The sequence below is a fragment of the Pezoporus occidentalis genome, unplaced genomic scaffold (genome assembly GCF_034315485.1).
Source record: "Pezoporus occidentalis ecotype Australia unplaced genomic scaffold, CSIRO_AGI_Poc_V1 ctg18, whole genome shotgun sequence".
Taxonomy (NCBI): Eukaryota; Metazoa; Chordata; class Aves; order Psittaciformes; family Psittacidae; genus Pezoporus; species Pezoporus occidentalis.
Window position 1 is genome coordinate 1,957,899 of NW_026913640.1, and position 22,553 is coordinate 1,980,451.

At 41.2% G+C, this 22,553-nt stretch overlaps 1 protein-coding gene and 1 long non-coding RNA gene across 2 annotated transcripts in view; one reads left to right on the forward strand and one right to left on the reverse strand.

Moving 5' to 3' along the window:
* Positions 1-1,547: 1,547 nt before the first annotated feature.
* LOC134161832 (uncharacterized) lies at positions 1,548-2,487 on the reverse strand. Its single transcript, XR_009964107.1, has 2 exons — positions 2,416-2,487; positions 1,548-1,747 (listed from the first exon to the last, which is right to left on the reverse strand). It is a non-coding gene; the product is annotated as an uncharacterized LOC134161832 (long non-coding RNA).
* Positions 2,488-3,266: 779 nt separating this feature from the next.
* Positions 3,267-22,553, forward strand: part of CCDC169 (coiled-coil domain containing 169) — a 30,140-nt gene continuing 10,853 nt past the window's right edge. Inside the window, 4 exon segments of the mRNA XM_062615037.1 lie at positions 3,267-3,506; positions 10,983-11,065; positions 11,513-11,623; positions 11,716-11,756. Coding sequence (XP_062471021.1) covers positions 3,430-3,506; positions 10,983-11,065; positions 11,513-11,623; positions 11,716-11,756 — 312 coding nt within the window. The 5' untranslated portion in view covers positions 3,267-3,429.

Consider the following 22,553-nt stretch of genomic DNA (forward strand, 5'->3'; position numbering starts at 1 on the left):
CTGATGACCTCTAAGTCATTCTAAGCTATTGCTCTCTCTTGCACCTTCATCGTTCCATGGGTATAAACCACTGTTTTTACCCCGAGTTTAAACCCCTGCATTTGAATGGATTCCTCTAGATTCCAAGGTTGGCAGGTTGGTTGCTTAGTTTAATTCTGATTTAAAACCATCTTGGAATAGCCTATTTCTTAATATTCCCTGACAAACTAAATCTGTAATCCTTTAAAAAGAATTGGTAAAATTACCTTCCAGTAAAACATGCTGACCAGCTCACCATAGAATAATGCAGGTTGTAAGGGAGCTACAGAGGTCTGTAATCCATCATCCTTCTCAAAAGAGGTCCAGCTGGAGCACAGTACAGAACTGTTTTGATTATCTCCACGGATGGGGACTTCACAGCCTCTCTGGGAAACCTTTGCCAATTTTGATTCTGGTAAAGGTAAATATTTCTCCCTTACAATGGGGCAAAAATTCTTGTATGTGGTCAGATGTGGTGCTGCTTATCCTTCCGTACTGCACATTGGATACAAGTCTGGCTGCTTCATCTCCTAGACGCCCTCCTCTTACATAGTTGTCAACAGCACTAAGATCTCCATATGCTTTCTCCAGGCTGAACACAGGACATGGGTGGCAGCCCTAAATCTTAAGCACTGCAGCATGTGGTCCCACAAGTGCTGAAGGGAAGAAGAACCACCTCCCTCAACCTCTTGTCTGTGCTTTTGCTAATGCAGCCCAGGAGGCCATTGGTCTTGTCTACTGCAAGATGTGTTGCTGGCTCATGGTCACCTTGTTCACCAGGGACACGTGTCTTTCCCTATGAAGTTGCATTCTAGTTACTGCCACCAGCCTGTACTGATTCAAGGCTTTTCCCATCCTAAATGTTAGACTGCATTTGCTTTTTATTGAGTTTCATTAGGTTCCTTTCAGCAGCCTGTTTCTCCAGGCTCTGAATGCCTTCCTGCATTATGACTGCTCCCCTCAGTTCATCATCTTTGGCAAACTTGCTGAGAATGTGCTTAGTCTTCCAGGATGTTAATACAGAGTTAAAGGTATTGTCTCGGGTATTGATCCCAGAGTCAAGCAGTCATACTGCTGATCACTGTACTTTAAGCCTGATGGCCCAGTTAGTTTTCCAGCCACCTTATTTCCCAGTTACCCAATCTACAACTTGCCAATGTGGCTATAAAGGTACTACGGGAGACTCCGTGGGTACAGTCAAAATCTACAATATCCACCGGCTGCCCCTTGTCCACAGAGCCAGCCATCATACCCTTGTTACTGATACTACAAGAATACTAGCTCTTTGTAAAAGCTGATATATGTCATAATCCAAATGTCTGTCCTCAGCAACTGGTGTACTTTGCTTTTAAACAACTCCAGCTGTTTATTGCCTTCGTGTAATCTGAAGATATGAATTTAAGTATAAAATTCTGTTTTCAAACTACTCTGTGTCATGACCAAGTTTCCTAACTTTTCTTAGTAAAAATTTTAATCTCAGAGCATTAATGCCTTAAAACAATGACAGTACATTTATAGGTATCCATGTATCTAATTTTAACTACTTTATTTGCAATAAAGAAATGGAAGAAAAATCTCATGTGTTGCAATTTTCACTGTTACTGCCATGCTTGTTAAAAATGTTGATGGTTCAAGGTTTTGCCTACTCACAAGACCTCAGTCCACAAGACACTTTTGCTCTACTGTCACTGCAGTTCCTGAGCACACAGTTACACCCACTGTCCTTGTCCTGGGTTCAGCAGTAGCAGTCATGTTTCTCCTTCTTGGTAGCTGGTGCAGTGCTGTGTTTTGACTTTCGGCCTGGGAACAGAACTGATAGCGATGTTTTGGTTTGGCCAAGGACTTTGTAAGCCTCATGCTCTGCCAGGGAGGAGGGGAAGCCGGGAGGAAGCAGAGACAGGACACCTGACCCAAGCTAGCCAGAGAGGTATTCCATACCACAGCACATCATGCCTAGGAGGTAACTGGGAGTTAGCCGGAAGGGCTGGGAGACTGCGGGGTTGGAGGAGGTACCGGTCGGAGCTTGGTTGGGCTGGGTGGGGGGTGAGTTATCGGTCAGCTGGTGGTGAGGTGATGTATTCTCTTCCCTTGTTATTTCCTTTATCATTGTTATCATTGGTGGTAGCAGTAGTGATTTGTGTTATACCTTAGTTACTAAACTGTTCTTATCTCAACCCGTGGGAGTTGCATTCTTTTTGATTCTCCTCTCAGTCCCTCCAGGAGTAGGGGGAGGAAAAGAAGGGGGGGAGTGAGTGAACGAGCCCTCTGCCTGGTTTTAAACCACGACAGTTTTTTTGTATCCCTGACTCCATTAGCCGAGGGATCGACCTCAAGTCTCCCCTGGAGTTGCTTCAACCAAATTCATGGCTTAAACCTGAACCCAGGACAGTCCTGCACCCGCCCAACCAGCATGGTTTGGGCTCATCCTTGTAAGTGCACTGCGACCTAGCTCCTGAGAGCTCACCTAGTAATCCTGGAGTTCAGTGTGGGGACCTGGAAGTATCCTGGAGGGAGGTCAAAGAAGTCTCCTGAGGCAGAGAGATTACACTGTGGCCAGGGTACAGCCCTGTGCTTTCTCCTCTTCTGACTTCCTGGTGATTCCAGGGCTCGCTCTACATTCTCTGCATGTGCTCTCCACCTGAGAATTAGCATGCTGGTTTAAGTTGATCTTGAAGCAGTTCTTCACAAAAGCTGGTAACACGAAATACGGCTACTGATAGTACCTTTGCTGCTAAGATGCAGTACACCCAGGTAGTTATGAATGCTAACCTAGGTCCAAGTCATTACTTAAGTTACTGGTTTCGTATGGAAATTGTTTCCAATAGGTATCTCAAAAAGCAGCATTCAGTAAATAATGAAGGCAAAACGAGCAGCTAAATTTAAATGCAGTTATAGTGGAGCACTTTTCTAAAATTGTTTCTTGATTAAAGTATTTCAGACAATTTTGAACTCAAACCACACCTCAAGTCATAATTCACTGATTAGATGATACCATCAGTTATAACTTGAGACTGTCAAAAATCACCTCCTGCTCTAATATATATCAGACAAGTGAAATTAAAATAACTTCTTCTCACTCTCCATCCGTATGTTCTACCCCCATACAACGTAAGGGACTAGATCCTCCTGGATTAGTGACCCTGCTGCTGTTGTGGTACCAGCACAACTCGGGCAGACTGAAGGACACAGCGCACATCTTGGCTGGGGAGGTGAGGGCCATACCGGCTGCCTGGCCCCCAGCACCCCTCTCCGCTTTCCCTGGGCTACGGGAGAGCCACAGGGGCCGGGGAGGCTGGGGTGGCCCATCCCGGCCCCGGGCACACCGCGGCGGCGGCGGCAGGGCAGGTCACGCCCCTCCCTCAGGTCTCTGCCGGGCGCTCAGCGGCCGTCACCCCGCGCAACGGCGGCGGCATGGCGGAAAGCAGGGGCCGCCGTGCGGCAGAGCGGGACGGCTTGGCGCTGGAGCTGGGCCGAGAGAAGCGGAAGAAGTGAGTGCCCGGCGGCGACGGGGCTGAGGCCCGGCCCTCACCGTCCCGCTGCTCCGGGAGGCGCCCAGGGACTCCCACCGCCTCCCTGCAGCAAAATGGCGGAGGCTGCGGCTTACGGAGAGCGGCGGTGGGTCGGGCGTTGGGTCCCCGACCGCAGCTGTGCTGGGAGCACGGACGGGGCGGTGGGGAGGTGTGCGGTTAACAGGGAACGGTGAGCAAGTGAAATTGCCGGCCAAAGGGTTGGCACTAGCACAAGGAGCCTGGAGAAGTAGGGTGAATAATTTTAGCCAAGAATGGGACTGGTACAGTCAAGGAAAATGGGACTGGGCATCGTGGTTTAGCTGCAGTAGGCAGCTGAACACCACGGAGCTGCTTGCTCAGTTCCCTTCCAGGGGGATGGGGGAGAGAATCAAAAGGGTGAAAGTGAGAAAATCTGTGGGTTGAGGCAAAGACAGTTTAATAAGTAAAGAGAAAAAAAAAGAAAACTAGAAACAAACACAAGAAAAACAAATGATGACAAAAAGCCCGGCTGCTTACCAGCAGCTGACCAATGCCAATCCCAGGCAGGACTGCCCTGGCAAACTCCACCACCCCCAGTTTCTTTGCTGAAGATGACATGACATGGTCTGGGATATCCCTTTTGTCAGCTGGGGTCAGCTGTCGCAGCTGTGTTCCTTCCCAATTCATTGTGCACCCCCAGCCTGCACAATGGCAGGTGAGAAAAGGCCTTGGCTCAGCAGTAACTAAAACATCCCTGAATTATCAACACTGTTTCCAGCACAGATCCAGAGCAGTACCATACCAGGTACTGTGAAGTAAATTAACTGTAGCCAAGCCAAATCCAATCCACAGAGATTGGAAGCCACGATGGGTTAAGAACAGAAAAAGTCCTTATTTGGGAGCATGCCCTTTGGGGAGAAGAAGGATCAAATGGGCAATGAGGTGCTCTTTATATGTGCTTTCTTCCACAGTGTTGAATAAAACTGGAAAATCTACTATCAGTAAATATCTCTGAAACCTACATGGAAAGTATAGGCATCTCTGGTGCAGTTTGCAGAGAATATGAGGACTTGTTACTGGTACCAGTTAGTTCCCTTGCTTAAGCAGCAGATATTTCAGTGCCCTGATGATTGTTAATGCTTGCACAGCAGCGGGATTCTAGGTTGGGGGTTTTCCCACTTTGCTTTGGAAGTTACACATTTCCCCCGTGTTAAAGAACATGATTGCCTTTTGAATGTTAATGTATTAAAAGTTAGAAAATGTCAGAAGCTCCTCTGCTGCCATAAATCAGACCCTTAATATTTACATTTCCATACCATTTTAAAACATTCTATTCCATACACATTTCCCCCCCGGACAATGTTTTTTTTTCAGTGTCTGGACTGCAGATCTCTTAAAACTAGTCCTGCAATTGCAGACTTTATAAAATGTTTGTTCACTACTGGAAATGGGGAAAACAATATTAACAGAGTCAAAATGGGTAGGCAGCTTCTGCATTCAAAATGTCACAGAAAGGAGGTTGGACATACCTGCACCAATGTTTAAGCAAATGTCCTTTTACTAAGTCTCCTAAACTCAATGTGTCGGTATTTCAGTTATCCTCTGCACGCACCAAGTCTTTTACTTTGGCATGTGAGCCTGATATTATGGGAGTTCAGGTAAAAAGCAGAATGGTATTTGTTTTGTTTCACTGCTAAGATTTTTTTTTTTTTATTCTTTTTTTTTTAATCACTGAAAACCTTGATTCTTCATGCACCTTAAATTCTTGCTAATCCCTGAGAATATTCTACAGGATTGGGCCCAAAGTCCATGACATCTTATGAATTGATGACTTATTTGCTGATAAAAGAAAAATATATATTTAATTAAAACCTTTCTTGTGATGGTGTGACCGTAAGAGACTTACTGCTCCAGGTGGATGCTACAACTGTTTCCCGTCTGTATCTTCTGTGTGCAAATAGACAATACCATTATTGCTGATTTTTCAGAAGTTATTTATTCAACCTAACTGTTAATGACCAGGCTTGTTAGACAGGTACATCTAAACCAGTGGCATGTGTAGTCAATGACACAGAAAAGCTCTTTGAAGGTGTGATTCACCTGACCTACTTTGGCTGGCTGTGCTGGTATGAGATGGCTCATGCCCTAGGAGGTGCCTGTTTCTCTCCATTGGGTATAAGGCCAGCTAAGGATGGCTGGCTTGCAGATGCCTTCATTCCTTCACAGCCACCTCACCCTTGTTGTCTTTTCACTGGCTTATTTTATTATTGTGCCATTTAGGCAGTTTGCTGACAGCCCACCTACCACTCATTCAACACTGCTGAAGAAGAGTTTTTTACTTCAAAAAGTAAATTGAATCATCTATTGTCTGTAAGGGGTCTATACCTAAGGTACCTGCTGATGCTCAGTGATAGTGGATGTAGTACTGTGAAATCTTTCAAAGAAGGCTTTAATGAAAGTCAGCTTAAATTTGCCTCTGAATTACTGTAATTCAAGATTTGGTACAGGTTTTGGTTGGGAAATGTCATGGCAAATGTATCTGAGAGGGGCAGAAGGCATATAATACTGTGGTATACTTCTTAAGGGACAGAGGTCTTAAAGCCATATATTTATGCATGTCAGCTACTTGCTAATGCTGATAGAGTTGTGTGTTAATTCAGCTTGTGAGATTTCAGCTTCTGTGGCTTTCCTGGCAAGGAAAACTGTAGCATTTTCCCAGCGCACTGCTGGCTGCAAGTCTCTTAAGTCTGCAGCTTTCAAAGCTGGATATGCTCTTCCCCGTGGTGCCTTTTGCACTGCGCACTATTGTTTCTGCTTTACTTGGTGGTTCTGAAGGCATCTATGTATTTTGTCTTCTACAGGAATCAGTAAAGCTCTGCCACATTATAGAGCTGATGATTTGCCCTGAGCTTCTCCTGTAATTTTTCACTGCTTTCTCTCTCCACTATAAAAATCCCTTCAGGCAGCCTTTTGCCTGATACTTGATGTCCTGGGTTCAGCAGTAGCAGTCATTTTTCCCCTTCTTGGTAGCTGGTGCAGTGCTGTGTTTTGACTTTCAGCTTGGGAACAGAGCTGATAGTGATGTTTAGGTTTGGCCAAGGACTTTGTGAGCCTCATGCTCTGCCAGGGAGGAGGGGAAGCCGGGAGGAAGCAGAGACAGGACACCTGACCCAAACTGACCAAAGATGTATTCCATACCACAGCACGTCATGCCCAGGAGGTAACTGGGAGTTAGCCGGAAGGGCTGGGAGACTGCAGGGTTGGAGGAGGTATCGGTCGGTGCTTGGTCGGGCTGGGGGGGCAAGTTATCGGTCGGCTGGTGGTGAGATGATGTATTCTCTTCCCTTGTTATTTCTTTTATCATTATTATCATTGGTGGTAGCAGTAGTGATTTTGTTATACCTAAACTGTTCTTATCTCAACCCGTGGGAGTTGCATTCTTTTCAACTAAAATAACACCTGGGTTTACACTTGATATCCAGATCTCGCTAGCAAAATGTTCAGGAAAATTACTTTTATCCTAAATGGCTTTCACTTTCAACTAAAATAACACCTGTACACTGTCTTAAAAAGAAACTTAGCCATTTTTTTTTCTTTTGTAATTTCAGTCACAGGCTTCTTATCTGAACTGTGCTTTTTCCTCCTTTTCTTCACAAGAGCTTTCTTATTATGCTTAGTATGCAAGGATGTAGTTAAGTTCCTCTGGTGACTTAAATGTGAGCTTCTAGGATTTATGGTCTTTCTTCTGTGATGACTATAAATTGCCCATTGACATGGGAAAGATTCATGGGCCTTGAATATGTCTGATTATGTTTAACATCTGTGAGGCTGCAGATAAAGTCACACCACAGTCCCTCTAAGTACAGACCAAAGTCTCTGGGTAGGCAGATATATACAGTTGCAGTAGATTCACAGTAACAGATACATGGCATGACCATCACTTTCTGTCACAATTAGAAATAACTCCACAAGTGCAAAATACTCTGATACATTAAAAAGCTGAAGTATTTACCAAGTTGGTCAATGTCATTTATTTCTGCATCCCTTCTCTGTCAGGGTAGTGACTGTAATTTACTGCATATACACTGACTAAAATAGTGAGGTTTCACCCTGGCTACTTCTTGGGTGCTGTTGGAGTATTAAATGGTTAATAATAGTTATATTTAAGAAAATAATAGATTCAGTTGACAAATGAAAATAAGACTGTCAGTGTAGCAAGTTGTCGTGGTTTAAGCCCAGTCGTAAATCAGAACCACATAGTCTATCTCTTACTCCCCCCCCTTCCCCCCTGTTCCCGGAGGGATGGGGAGGAGAATCAAAAGAATGTAACTCCCATGGGTTGAGATAAGAGCAGTCAGTAACTAAGGTATAACACAAACCACTACTGCTACCACCAGTAATAATAAAGATAAGGGAAATAACAAGGGAAAAGAATACAACTGCTCACCACCCACTGACCGATACCCAGCTTGACTGAGCAGTGATCTAGCCCCTCCGGGTAGCTGCCCCCAGTTTTACATCCTGAGCATGACGTGCTGAGGTATGGAATACCTACCTCTTTGACTAGTTTGGGTCAGGTGTCCTGTCTCTGCTTCCTTCCGGCTTCCTCTTCTCACTGGCAGAGCATGAGACTCAGGAAGTCCTTGATCAGACTAAACATTACTGAGCAACAACTAAAAACATCGGTGTTATCAGCACTGTTCCCAGGCCAAAAGTCAAAACCGCAGCCTTGCACCAGCTACTAAGAAGGAGAAAAATTACTGCTACTGCTGAACCGAGGACACAAGTACAGTCTGACAATTTATCATTTCTGTATGCATTTTCATCAGGACAAAATATAAGTGGAAGTTGGCTGGCAGTTTTGCTAATGTTGCAGAAGGAGTAATAAAATCTAATGTAGGAAATGTTGTATATAGTCTTGGAATGGTAGCAAAGTTTAAAACCTGAAAACTTTGGATTTAAAGAACTCATTGTTCCTGTGTTATCCTCTGCATCTAAGCACCTAGTTAAGATCTCTTTGAAAAATCTTTTTTGATACAGCTCAGCTCTAGTTACAGCTTTGTGTTTAATTTTCAGTGTTATTTCCTTCAAAAATCTGATTTTAGCACTCACTGTCATCATAATTCCTTCTTTTCCAAGCATAGTGAGGTTGAGAAAAAAAGTACTTTACAGAAACCTTATCTGTTTGTATTGGGATGATACCAGCAGTGTAGTAAGATTTTGTCTTTTTTATTCCTAGGCATCTGCCTCTTTCGTTAGCATGGGAGCAAACAGGCAGCAGCAATGAGATTTCCTTTGGTTTTCCTGCATCTAAACTTTTTGACTCATGTGTTCCAACTCCCACACCCTTTTTGTCTCCAGCAAGTTAACTAGCTCTTTCATTATTTTTCTGTTTGTGTCCCTCCTATCTAATTTAACATTAGTAGGGATAAAAATAGTGATGGAGCAAAGAGGGAGACCGAGTTCTCTCCTGCTATTTGAGATCTCAGTCTAACTGTGCTGCAGTGTGTTTCTTGCACTGAAAACTTACTTGAATTACCTTACATTACTTTTCTGTACATTTCTTTGCTATTTAAACTCTTCAGCCCTCCATATTCCAGGCATACCTCCTCTGTTTCTTAATATCTGTTGGTTTGCTTCTGCTTCTGCAGCTTTCAGTTGCAATCTGATGTTTCAAGCTATGGGAATGTCACCAACAGGACGTGAGGATGAGGAGTGCAACAGGTGATGCCATTTCTCAGTAATCAGCTCCATCGTCAGAGCTTTAATTTCTCATAGGCTAATGAACTGCATCTTTAAAAGCATTTTTCATTATGAACATGTTCAGAAAGAGATGATCAATGTTGACATGGAAGCTGTCCTTTAAAACAGAAAAAAACCCCACAACAACAACCCACCAGAAAATAGGGTAGCACAAAGACTTTCTCTCTTGCATGCTTTATGAACTAGGCTATGATTCAAAAGATATCTATCATCATATTGGTATTGTAAAGCATTTACCAAATGACCTTATTTGCAGAGTTGTATTTGAAATACCTCAATTTGGGCACTAAAACTGAAGGCACCCAAGAACCATTGACTGTTTTTTGAAATCTTGCTCTTCTAAACTTAACTTCAAAGGACAAACCCACAAACTGCTGTTGTGTTGTGATGCATTGTGTTTTGCTTGCACCTATGCTGGCAGGAATATTTTTCCATAAATATCTCCAAAGAGGTTGTTGGCATAAATATGGTCAGTAATTTAGTCAGCAGAATATTCCTCTTGGTGTGATCGTAGAACCACAGAATCATAGAATGATGGATTGGAAGGGACCTTAAAGATCTAGTACCAAATCACCTGCCACAGGCCAGGACACTCTCCACTAGACCAGGTTGCTCAAAGCTTCATCTAACTTGGCCTTCAACATTTCCAGGAAGGCAGCCACAGCTTCTCTGGGCAACCTGTTCCAGTGTCTCACTACTCTCACAGTAAAGAATTTCTTCCTAATGTCTAACCTAAATCTACCCTCTTTCACTTTAAAGCCATTCCCCCTTGTCCTGTCACTACATGCCCTTGTAAGAAGTCCTTCTGCAGATTTCTTGTAGGCCTCCTTTAGATATCGAAAGACTATTACAAGGTCTCCCCTGAAGCTTTCTCTTCTCCAGCCTGAACAAGTTGCCCAGTGATTCACTGTAGCCCTGTAAACTACTATTCTACCATTTACAAGGATGAGAGTCGTTCAGCACATTGTCAGGTGTGTGCAGATGAGTTGTGCTCTCATCAAAGTCCTCTGCTAGCTTCCACTTCTGGTCATACCTTCCAAGGCAAACGAAGCCCAGTTTCCATGATCCTTGTCAGCTGTTTGGCAGCCCAACCAGTACACGGAAGTAATCAATGGGCACAAATGTATTTCCGCACAAGATTAAGGTACTGAAAAAAATGGCTTTAGCTCTTGTATATTTTTGTAACACTCATCTTTAATCACTGGCTTTCTTTTCTGATAGTCATAATGCGTGGTGTGTTTTGGTTGGTTTTGCTGTGGGTACAATTTAGAAAATTACTATTAAACATTGAGCAGTGAGTCAAAATGAAGAATTTATTCAGAATTTCAAATGGCAGGTCTCTCAGGCACCTTTGTGTTTCAGAAAACCCCAGCATAATCCTTGCTCATCTTTCAGGTGAAAAATGAAGGCCAGTGTCCTCTGTACATTTAATTCTCATGATCTGCTAGACAATTGTTAACTCTTAGGAAATTTTGGTCTTCTTTTTCTTAATAGAAATAATTTAATTCACAAAGTAGAAATGCTTCTAATTTTTTTTAAGGCACTGTAGTATCCAGAGGCAAAATTACATTAAAGAACCCCATGGGTAAGATGGTGCAATGACATGAATGACCAGTAGATACTTCAGCTTGAAATATATTTGATTTATTCTTTTTAATTTTAATAATAAGATTAATGCAGTAGCCAATTTATTGACTTCTCTCAATGCCACAGGCAAATGCTTGAAATCTCAATATCTGAACTGAGAAACACTGTCACAGAATTGGAAAAAAGACTTAGCAGTATTGAAGATGAAGGTAAGTGAATTACACCAGAGTCTTGCTGACTGAGTAGAAAACTAATTCGTTTGGGAAGGCCTTTGAGAGATATATATTTTTATTTAGAAATTTTAATTTTCCCTTTTCAAACATGACTGTCATAGGTGAGAAGTTGCAAATGTGAAATTAAGGAATGCTGCATGCTACCATGATAGTTTTTTTGGTTAATTATTTATGAAATTATGATCAACGTGAATTCATTAAGTTGGTTAATATTCTGGCCACAGTAAGCCCAGTGAAAAATTCCCTTGATTTATATTTTCAAGATCTTTTGTATGCAAAGATCCTCATTATGAGGATTACTAACTGGAGACTTTCTCCATCTCCAGAAAAAGAAATGGGAACAGAATTTGAAAAAATGCTAACTTTTGCTTGAAATGGCATAAAGTAATATGGGAAATAAAATAAGCTGTATTTGTTTTTAAGGTAATGAATGGAAAACCAGATGCGAGACACAAGTAGAATGGAACAAACATCTGGAAAGGCAAATTAATATTCTTCAAGACGCGATGGAGCTTATTTGTAGAAATCCAGCAGGTAGAAACGGGCTTTTGTAACTGTTTTTCAATAAAAGTAGTGATTATATGTTGAAATTATATAAATGGAACAAATTTTCTGCTTATTTGTAGATAAATTGTCCACTGTTCACACCTTTGATCAGATGTCTGTGGTGAGTACTTGTCGTGGTGTCATGTGTTTCAGTTTGTGCCCATTGCCTCTTGTCCAGTCACTGGGCACCACTGAGAAGAGTCTGGCTCCCTCTCCTTCATTTCCTCCCATCACATGTTTATACATATTGATAAGCACCCCCGGGCTTCTCTTTCCCAGGCTGAACAGTCCCAGCTCTCTCAGCTTCTCCTTATGTGTCAGATACACCAGTCCCTTAATCATCTTTGTAGACTAGCTGCTTATGCTTACACAAGTGTTTCCATATGACACTTTTGTGCTTCAGATTCTGAAGATTAATGGGAGTTTACTGAGCCTAGAAGAGGCTGCATGCTCTATTAATGGGAATGATTATCTGTTGTAAGCAGGGAGTGAATAAATAACTGCTCTTTCTGATCTGATTCATGGCTTTCAGATAGTAAACATTCTTGCCAATTTTACTACTGTCCTAAAAATCATGGAATTTTCTAGGTTGGAAGAATTTTATTTCCTTTAAAAAAAAAAATTAAAAACCTTATTAAAAAGAGAACAAAATCTTTCCTTTCCACTTTCCTATTTCAGAGAGTTCATTTCACATCTGAGATTATGTTTGAAGAGAAGTCTTGAAGAAAGAACATTGTTCTAGAAAATTTACAATATAGTCAGCTTCAGACAATGTTATTCCTGTCCACCTGTAAGAGGCAGACACAGACTGACAAGCACACTTAGAGTATCAGAAGTCATTATTTTCATCCAATTGCTAGCATTCTGTTAACCAATTCAATTACACCTTGCCAAGCATTCCAAGTCATTACCAGGGAGATAATTTCCTTTACCAGCAGCTGGATCACACCAATCCAGTGCATTTCTAATTTTTGCTGAATTCCTCCTTCTTGCCTATGGTTCTAAGAGGTTCGATTACTGTTCCCATAAAGGAAAGAGTGTCATCAAAGCTGGAAGATTCATGCTGCCAGAAGGAGTCTAGTAGACAATTTGGAGAGTCCTAGACTTAATGACACCTAGGGAAGTCTGGAGCGTATGTGCCACACCACAGGTTTTTCTTCTGAATTTTGAAGTCCTTCCTTCAGCCTTTCAGCTTAGAATGAATACAGTCTTGTGCTTGTCAGCCTCGGGGAAAAAAGTGCTTAGGGATTTAGTGAAATGTTTCATTTTTCCTTGTTATGATTTTTGAGAGCTGGAAAGAGGAGAAGAAAATAGATGTGTTTTGTGGGTTTTGCTGTTTTTGTTTCACTGAAGCTATCAGAAAAGTCTGTGTACTTACAGATATTCCTGGAGAATGTAGAGCTGCTTTTTTCTTTTAAGAGATAAAACTCTGGTTAAAAAAAATGCACAGATAATTTTGTGGTGTTTAACCATATAGGTTTATCCAAATCCTTTTTATGTTTTTGAGAGTTGTTCAAAAGAGTAGGGGTGAATATTTAGCTTCTCCACAGATGAGAATAAAGAGCAGATGTGGTGAGTGGGTGTAGAAAAACAAAGAGCTTTGCAGCCAGTCATCAATCTACACTTGCTGAAAGTAAAAACGCTGAGAGTTGGTATATATAAAATCGTATGTGTGTGCTAAATCAAAAGTACACTATGATATCCAGCTTTCAACTTTCAGTTGCATACGAATAGGAATATATTCCTATATAAATAGGAATATATATTTGCAATGCATATTGTGTATGAAAATTTCTTCACTGAAAGGGTTGACAAACACTGGAACAGCCTGCCCAAAGAAGTGCTCCAGTTACCACCCCTGGAGGTATTTAAAAAATGTATAGATGTGGTGCTTAGGGACATGGTTTAGTGGTAGACTTGGCAAGTGCCAGGTTAATGGTTGGACTTAATGATCATAAAGGTCTTTTGCTACCAAAACTATTCTGTGATTCTATGATTCTGTGATTCTATGAAGCTCTGTGGAAAGAGCAAAGTGATTCTTCCAGCAAGATGGTACAATTTCTATAATATGGCAACAGGAGATGGTAGATTTTTTTTTCGAGCAACATATTTAGAAAATTTAATAGTATTTTCAAGTCTTCTTAAGGTATGTTCCCAAGGAAATTAGAATTATGCAGTTAGAGTTATTAGACAGACCTCTAATACTTATAACTTCCTAAGCAATTTCAGCTGCATTTAACAGAGGAGATAACTTAAAGATACTGAAGAGATTAATCTCACTCAGCTAGTCATTTATGGTCCTACCCTAGTCAATAGAAGGAAAAAAACCCGTGTCTGTAGAGTAATTCATCCCATTGAGAGATAGGTAGCATAAAATATTTTCTCCATATCAAGCAATACAGGGAAAATAAAAAAAAGATTAGTCATCAGGGACCCTGGCAGTCAGCAAGCTATAAAAACCTGAATGAAAGAGAAGAATACAAGTGCAAATTCTGGAGTGATGAACAAGGAAGCACAGAGGATTTTCTGTGTTGATAGATTGCAATAATTGTTGCAGATGGCTTGCACTGTTTTGTTTTAGAATTAAAATCTTACTGATGAATGATTCCTTGCTATGAAAACACCCCTATACCATTTAAATATACAATTATCATTCTGAAGGCCTTATACTGACTTGAGGTAAAACTTTTTCTGTTGTTGTTTCAAAAAAATAATGTAGGTGTCACTTGACTGTAAATGTAGAACCAATACCTTGAACACACAAATTTTTTTACAGCCAGGGTTTTGAAAATCATTTTTGTGTACTGAGGACAGATTAAAAATAACCTAAACAGTGACAAGCACAAGGGAGTTCCAACAGTGATAACTGTTTAGTCAGCAATTTCCTTTATGTCCCAATGAATAATACAAATGTCATACAGTACTTCAGAAATAATTACAGAAGGAATGCCTTCTCTCTGAAGTATAACATGATGTGGATTTACTTGCCTCTTAAACAGGTTGCATTCCTTCGCATTTCTTCATGAAATGAGTTTTGGTGAAATACATGCTCTTTGCTAAGTGTAATTTCCTGTATAAGCAGAAAAAAAATTATTCCTTTCTCTCTCACCATTTCTGCAAGAAAGAATCCCTAGATAGCAGCTTTAGTATGCAAATACTGAAAGGCATACTGCAAAATTAGTTCAGAAGAGCACACTCCTGATGGCATTGCCTTAGCAACGCTGTAGTTAAAATTAGCCAAAGAACCAAGGTTGCTGTCATAAATCACCATTTTCAGGAATGTCCAGCATCATAGCTGAGAAAATTGTGACATTAAGGGCCAGATACTTGTTTTGCATAGCTGCCTTTATGAGAGCACAGTGACTACAGAGCTGAGACCCTCACACAGCCACCTCAGGGTTTTTTCTGTCAGTTTTAAACTCAAAGCAGAATGTGTGGCAGTGTCACACTGGAGAAGGCATTGGCAACCTGACAGGAGGGGATCTTGGGTTTATGAGAACACATAGTAAAGACTTTGTATTTCAGTAGGTGTTAATAACTGCCTATAGGGAACATCAGCACTTTATAATGGCATAGGAAATGTTTACAGCTCTCCTAGCAAGTGACTGTCAAATGAACCTTTTTCTTCTTGCTGGATTAAGTCACCAGTAGCTTTATGGGAAGAAGAAATCAGGTATTCTATCTTTTAATGAAACTGAATTTTGGAGTATTTTGGAGAAAGTTCTATAGTCTGATCTGACTGCCCTAAGCTGTATCCTACCTCCTCACAGACTTCCCTTACCTCCTTTTTGTCAGGTGACCTCAGACAAATATTTTCGATGTTTCCAAGAGACCTTTTTGATTTGCATTTGTTATGTTGGCATTAGTTGTTCCTCCTGGTGGTGTCACACAAACCAACAGGCTATTTTACTCAAATTACTTTGTGGTATTCCCAGAGGCAGAATACACTTTGTATTTCAAAGAAAACAATCAGGGAAAAATCTTGCAGTCAGGTGACATTATTATCAACTGGCTGTTTTCAAGAATTCCTTAGCAATTGCCTGGGACCCTGCAATATCGTCCAGAAAAAAATGTATAAGGAAGCAATGTCCAGCCTTTTTCAGGCCTACGGGGAGATATACTACATGAAATGTTTCAGAGTCAACAACTTGCTCTGTCAATCTGAACCACAGCAATGGAGGTATCTCTTTTAAGTTCCTTCTCCCCAAGCCAGCAAGTAACCTCTATGAGAGACCAGAGACGGGGTTACATAAGGATTTAGGATAGCAGTGTTCCACACCTATTACACTGAAGGAGCCTGAACTTTTCATCAAGTCGCCAGGCTGATTTCTTTTCGCTGAACATTGCCAATGTCTGGTGTGAAGAAGACATTGCACGCGCGTAGTTCAGCTCTCGATCTGGTTTCAAACACAAAGATGATGCTAACCACAAGGGGGCACTTGGCATTTAGACAAGTACTGTACTGAAGAGACAGTACTTTAGACTTCGCCTGTACTGAAGCCCTTCTAGGATCTAGCATATATACATCTCGAGTGCATATTGCTAAGTATTTTTTATGTATAATTTTTGCAGTTATATATTTATAGTGAGTTTATCAATATAAACTTAAGCTTAATTTTCAAATTAAAGCTGTGGTATTGCTTTTTGCTCTTGATGAGTTTAAAATGATCTGTTGAAAGATTCAGTTAAATCAGCTGATGAACACCAACTCCTAGTGCTGGAGGGAAGGGAGGTTATTTTCTATACAAAACTTCATTTGATTTAAAATGTCAAGTAGAATGGATTGTGAAGGCTTTCTGTGTTCTTGGGTTGTTTTTTTTTTTTTTCTACAGGACTGACATATATTGCTTCTGTTCTAACTCATGGAGAAATTTAAAGAGGATTAGAGCTGAAGCAGGTTGCCATAAGGATCAATAGTCTACATGAGCTGAGCTCTGATGAAAGCAAGTTTGAGCCTCCTGATGATTTGTCACCTTGTTTGCTGTGAAATGATTCCCAGAAATTGTCACCTCTATTGCCACTTGTAGCCAGACAAGGAAAGACAAGGAAAAATCCAGAAGGAGAGCAACTTATGTGGGTGGCCTTAAAATTCAGCTGCAGTATCATTCTGTATAATTTGATTTTCTGGCAAGTGTTAAGCCAAATATGTAACTTCAGTCAAATGAAAAGGAAATTGTGTGAAAAAAAAAGAACTGGAGAATTGGTGTTCCCTTTGTGTAACTCTGGGCTTTGCTCAGTGCTGGATGCAAGACTTAATATGTCACTGCTCTGAGAGTGAATCTTGCTAAGCCCTGCAAAATTCCACTACGTAAAGAAAGTATTCATTTAAAATCTCAGTGTGTCTTTTAGCTTACCAGCTTGCTCAGAGTGGTTTGACATGGACGACTTACTGAAAACTAAGGATCTTAAATTTGGGTTAAGTGCTTTAGTCAGCTTCTGTCTCCTTTTCAGGAATAAATTGTCCAGCTATTCAAGGCTTAGTAGAAGAACCTGCAATAAATCTAACTTAAAAAAAAAAACCCAAACCAGCAAACATTTCAATATTCGGTTAAACCACTTCCAAAAAGCCTTTTTTTCTGAATTTATCTTACTAGTTCATGCTAGAGTTTTGTTAGTAATTTCTTCTTCTGGTTGAGTGCTAAATAGCTGGGAGACTCCCGCCTCTGCCCCGGTTCTCTTGAGCTCTTACTGGTCCTTGCTTTTTGAACTGAGGCTTTTCTGCACTCCAAGAACTCTGCTACAAGTCTGTGTTACTGTATGCCTTAAGCTCTATTTTCTGTGAGCTTTTCCTTTTCTGTTGTTTAAACGCATTAAGCACTAAGCTGATCATACAACCATAAGCATCAATAATTGAATCTGTTTCAGTGAGGTTTCTTTCAGCTTGCTTCCCACAGAATACAGGAAAGGAAAATCCATCCCTTAATGATTTAGCTGCATTTGTATGCTGGTTCTCTTGCTTCTTGATTTGTATTGTGCAACAGCTAAAGACTTCAGATGTATAAGGTCTCAGCTAATTCTTCAGTTGCTGCCTTGAAAGCAGGTGTCAGAGGTAACTTACAACCAGTCCTGGTTAAAGTGGGTCTTTAGAACCTCTCTGAACTTTTTACATTTAAAATTTTCTTGTGCCTGTTTTTGAAATTGAATTTTATAATGTTTGGGGACTGGAGAGGTCTTTTAATTGAGTAGGAATGTCTGTGTCACCTAGATTTCTATAAGAACTTTGGTATTACTGTACTGAGCTCTGCATCCTCAATAAGGTGTGTGCACCCAGGAATGGAAGTCAGAAGGCTGAGTTAGCTGCCTGAGTTTCTCAGGTATTAACTGGGAGAAAGGCAGCTAGATTGGGATTCACAACAGAGTGCATAATAGAGATGGAAAATCAATAGAAAGGTGGTAAGAAACATCCAAGAGCTGTGTCTGCATCCTGCCTCTTTTCCAGAAGTAGGCATGACCTTGTAGCCATCCTCACTTGTTCCTTCTCCATCCATGTAAATTTTGTCTTTCTGACTATTTAACAGTCTGGCTTCAAATATATCTCAGCATTAGTTAAGCATGATGCCAAAGGCACTCTCATGATATGAGATATGAGACTTCAAGCTCTCAGGTTAGTAGAGGACTGAAGTGTAGCTCATCTAATTTCTTTGTGGGTTATTTTTTAGGCTGTTATAAATAAGAGGATTTCTTCCTTATGCAGTGTGGGTGGTGCATGCCTCTCAGGTTGTGCCCCATTAGGGGGATGACCATCAGGATGCTTTGCTTTGAGACACCATAAAGGCTTTCAGCAGCAAACTAAGCAGCTTGGTTAAGCGTGTGCTTATAGGCAACCACAACACAAACAGCTCAGATGCCTACCCAAGTTATATGACAAAACGACATCTGAAGAATTTAAGACATTGCATAGATTGCTTTATTAGCATTAGGATGTTACATTCTGCCTGAAGTGCAATTTAGACTCTAGTCCCTGTGTGATTTTGAGCTTCACTTCCCAATCTGTAAATTGGAGTAATTTATAACTGGAACAGGCTGCCCAGGGAGGTTGTGGAGTCTCCTTCCCTGGAGACATTCAGAACCCGCCTGGACACATTCCTGTGTAACATTATCTAGGTGTTCCTGCTCTGGCAGGGGGATTGGACTAGATGATCTTTTGAGGTCCCTTCCAATCTCTAGCATACTGTGATACTGTGATACTGTGATAACTTGCTTATTACACAGGAGAATTGTAAGCATAGGTACATTACAAATTATGAGGCACCCAGATACTATAGGGGTGGTAACTGTACACTTTAGTCACATTATGAGCCTGTTTCTGTCTACTTACTTATAGAAGGAGTGTAGTGCGGTGTCTGTTTCCTTGAGGTTGGATATTTTCCCTGCTCCAGGTCTGAATGAATGCCTCAGCATCTGCACTGGACCAGCTGCATTGGCAGAAAAAAATAGACAGCTCTTCTGAAAAGATTAAATGAAAAATTATCTTAAAGTAATTTACTTCATAGGTGAAAGAACTCAAAGAAATTAGGTGAGTACCACCACTGAGGAGGTACCAGATTGCTCTATTGTAACAGCTGCAACACCAAGTCTTGCTTCTCATGTAACACTGATGGACAATCTAGTGAGGAAATAAATAGTGGGCTGTGGATTTACATAGAAAAAAATCTGGAGAGCAGCATGAGCTTCTGTATTTATTGTATTTAAGCTTACTGTGGTGGTACAAAATATGTTGTAGGTGGTACAGAGTATGTTGTACAAAATATGCTGTCATGTGGTTATAAGCTTATGTGCAGTGAGGTCAAGAAGGCAAAGAGAACTGGTTTCATATCTTGACAGTGCTGAGGCCTTCTTTATCTGTCTTGTTTAATCCTGTACAGACACTGATGTTGCAATGAAATAGCACATGGCCCTAGTGGAATTTAGCCAAATCTTCTCTTTAATTGGCAGCTTACTTTTTCTCCTTGAATTGACCAATGTTGTCTGTATTGAATGTAGGAGCCTTCTATACTAGGACAAAGATTTTGTCTGCATCCAAGGTACTTCTGCTTTAATTAGGAAAATAAAAACCCCAAAATAAAAAAAAAAACACAATTCTTTTCATGTCTCCAGAGTGTTTGTTATAGCAAATTAAAGTTAATAACAGTTCAGTCATGTGTGAAACATTTTTGAAAGATAGAGCTCTTCTGTACCTCTTTTTTTTTTTTTTTTTAACAGTGAGAGGGGTTATTCTTTCTTGGCAACATGAGAGTTTTTTTTTTGCCATGGCTTTTGCCATGCTCCTGAAAAATTTTGACATTAACAGAAATCATTCCTAAGGAAATCTCAGTAACAGCCAGTAATGTTTTGTACAGAAAGTTCTGAAAAAGAATAAAAGATGCAATTATCTGCAGATGCTAGAAAGGAGAAGACCCAAGATTTCAAGCAGGCAGATGTAAGAGGCAGGTGTATATGTTTGGCGGCTATCTGTTAGAAACCATTGGTAGGAATATCACTTTACACATCCAGAAAACATCTTGGTGAGTCCAAAGTCAAGGATATAAGTTATGGACCTGAGATGAAAATGCTCTATGATAATGTCTAGATGTTTTTTTCATATCTCTAAGGAAGACAACTCCACAACTTTCCTAGGCAGCCTATTCCAGTGCTCAGTCACTCTCACAGTAAAAAAGTATATCCTGATGTTCAGAGGGAACCTCTTGTGTTTCAGCTTGTGTCCTCGGTGCTGTCACTGGGCACCACGCTTTGCACTCTCCCTCCCGGTAATTATGTACATTAATAAAATCCCCCCTGAGCCTTCTTTTCTTTAGCCTGAGCAGTCATAGCTCTCTCAGCCTTTCCTCACAGGAGAGGTGATCCCAGTGTATTAATCATCCTTGTGGCACTTCATTGGACTCTCTCCAGGATTTCTATCTCTCTCTTGTACTGGGGAGCCCAGAACTGGACACAGCACTCCAGGCGTAGCCTCACCAGGGCTGAGCAGATGGGAAGGATCACCTCCTTTGAGTTGCTGGCAGTGCTTTAGCTAATGCAGCCCAGGATACCATTTGCCTTCTTTGCAAAAAGAGAACATATCTGGCTTATATTCAGCGTGTCCACCAGAACCCACGTGTCCCTTTCTATCATGCTGCTTTCCAGCTGGGCAGCCTCCAGCATGTATCGGTTCATGCGGTTGTTCCTCCCCAGGTGTAGGACTTTTTGGACTTCTTGCTCAGTGTCATGAGGTTCCTGTTGGCCCATTTTTCCAGTCTGTTGAGGTCCCTCTGGATGGCAGCACAAGTCTCTGGCACATCAGCCGTTCCTTCTGATTTGGTGTCATCTGTAACCTTCCTGAGGGAACACTGCACCATATTGTTCCAATCATTAATTGTCCTGGGTTTAGGAGTAGCAGTCAGTTTTTCTCCTTCTTGGTAGCTGGTGCAGCGTTGTGTTTTTACTTCAGCCTGGGAACAGTGCTGATAATACCGATGTTTTCAGTTGTTGCTAAGTAATGTTTACCCTGACCAAGGACTTTGTGAGGCTCATGCTCTGCCAGGGAGGAGGGGAAGCCGGGAGGAAGCAGAGACAGGACACCTGACCCAAGCTAGCCAAAGAGGTATTCCATACCACAGCACGTCATGCCCGGTGTGGGGGGTAACTGGGAGTTATCTGGAAGGACACAGGCTTCTGGGTCAGACTTGTTTCTTGGCCGGTGGTATCGTATTCTCTTCCCTTGTTATTTTCTCTTATCATTGTTGTCGTTGGTGGTAGTGGTGGTGATTTGTGTTGTACATTGGTTGCTGGACTGTTCTTGTCTCAACCCGTGGGAGTTGCACCCTTCCGATCCTCTTCCCCATCCCTTTGGGAGCGGGGAAGGGGAGAGCCCCCGGGGTGGGGGGGCCTCGATTGCTTCCAGCCCGGCACCACTCACTGGGAGTGAGTGAACAAGCTGTCTGGCTAGGGTTTAAACCATGACATTAGTGAAGATGTTAAACAGGACCAGACCCAGTATTTGTCCCTTAAGGCTTAAATTAGGCTTGGGATTTTTAACTCTTAGTAAGCATTCATAAACTTTCTGAGAAATAGATCATATATTGATGCTAGACTTCTGGATCTGAGGTTTGCATGATAAATAGGTAAATATTTAAACATTTCTAAAAAAAAAAGGGGGGGGGAGGGAGGGGGAAAGGGTGAGGAGTATTTGGAGAGTCATATTATCTTACTTTCCATGTTTACCAGGAAAATATGGAGAATAAAGATGTTGCAAAGCACTAAGGTTGGGAGAAGAAATAACTTAAGCAAATGGTCAGGTAATCAGTACAGAAAGTGAAAGGATTCAGCTATTCTGTCTAGGGAGATGCTTGAGTTAGAAATTTTAAAAAAGAAAAAAATCAAAATTCTGAAGCAGACACTTATTTTACACAATGGACCTAAGCAGACAAATGGAAGACTCTGACTAGCTTGTAATGTAGTAACTTTGATAATGAAATCATAAGGGGATAACAAGATTATCACTTCCACTACACAGCAAGCAAAGAACTGTCCTGTCCAGTAACCAAAAATGGACTTACTCTCCCTCATCCCAACTGTAGACAAGGCAGATGGCTACACACCTAAGACAGATAGTGTCCCCACAAAATACTGCATTATAGTCAAGTTTTTATGAGTTAACTTTGACATCCCGTATGCCTCTTCAGCCAGTCAAGGAGCTCTCTTGGCAAACTGTTTGAAAATGGACGTGCAGGTGACATCTGAAATCTTCCTCCTACTGAAAATGAGCCATGAGAGTGAACCTTGGTCAAAAGTAAGGAGCAGTTCTGCCTAGTCACCACAAGATAACTTTGCTAATCTCTCAAGGAACAGCAGTGTGGAAAAACATATCTGTATCATTTAACACAGTGGAAATGTGTAGCACGTAACTAATAATTGTAGCATATGATTAGTTGCTTTTGTT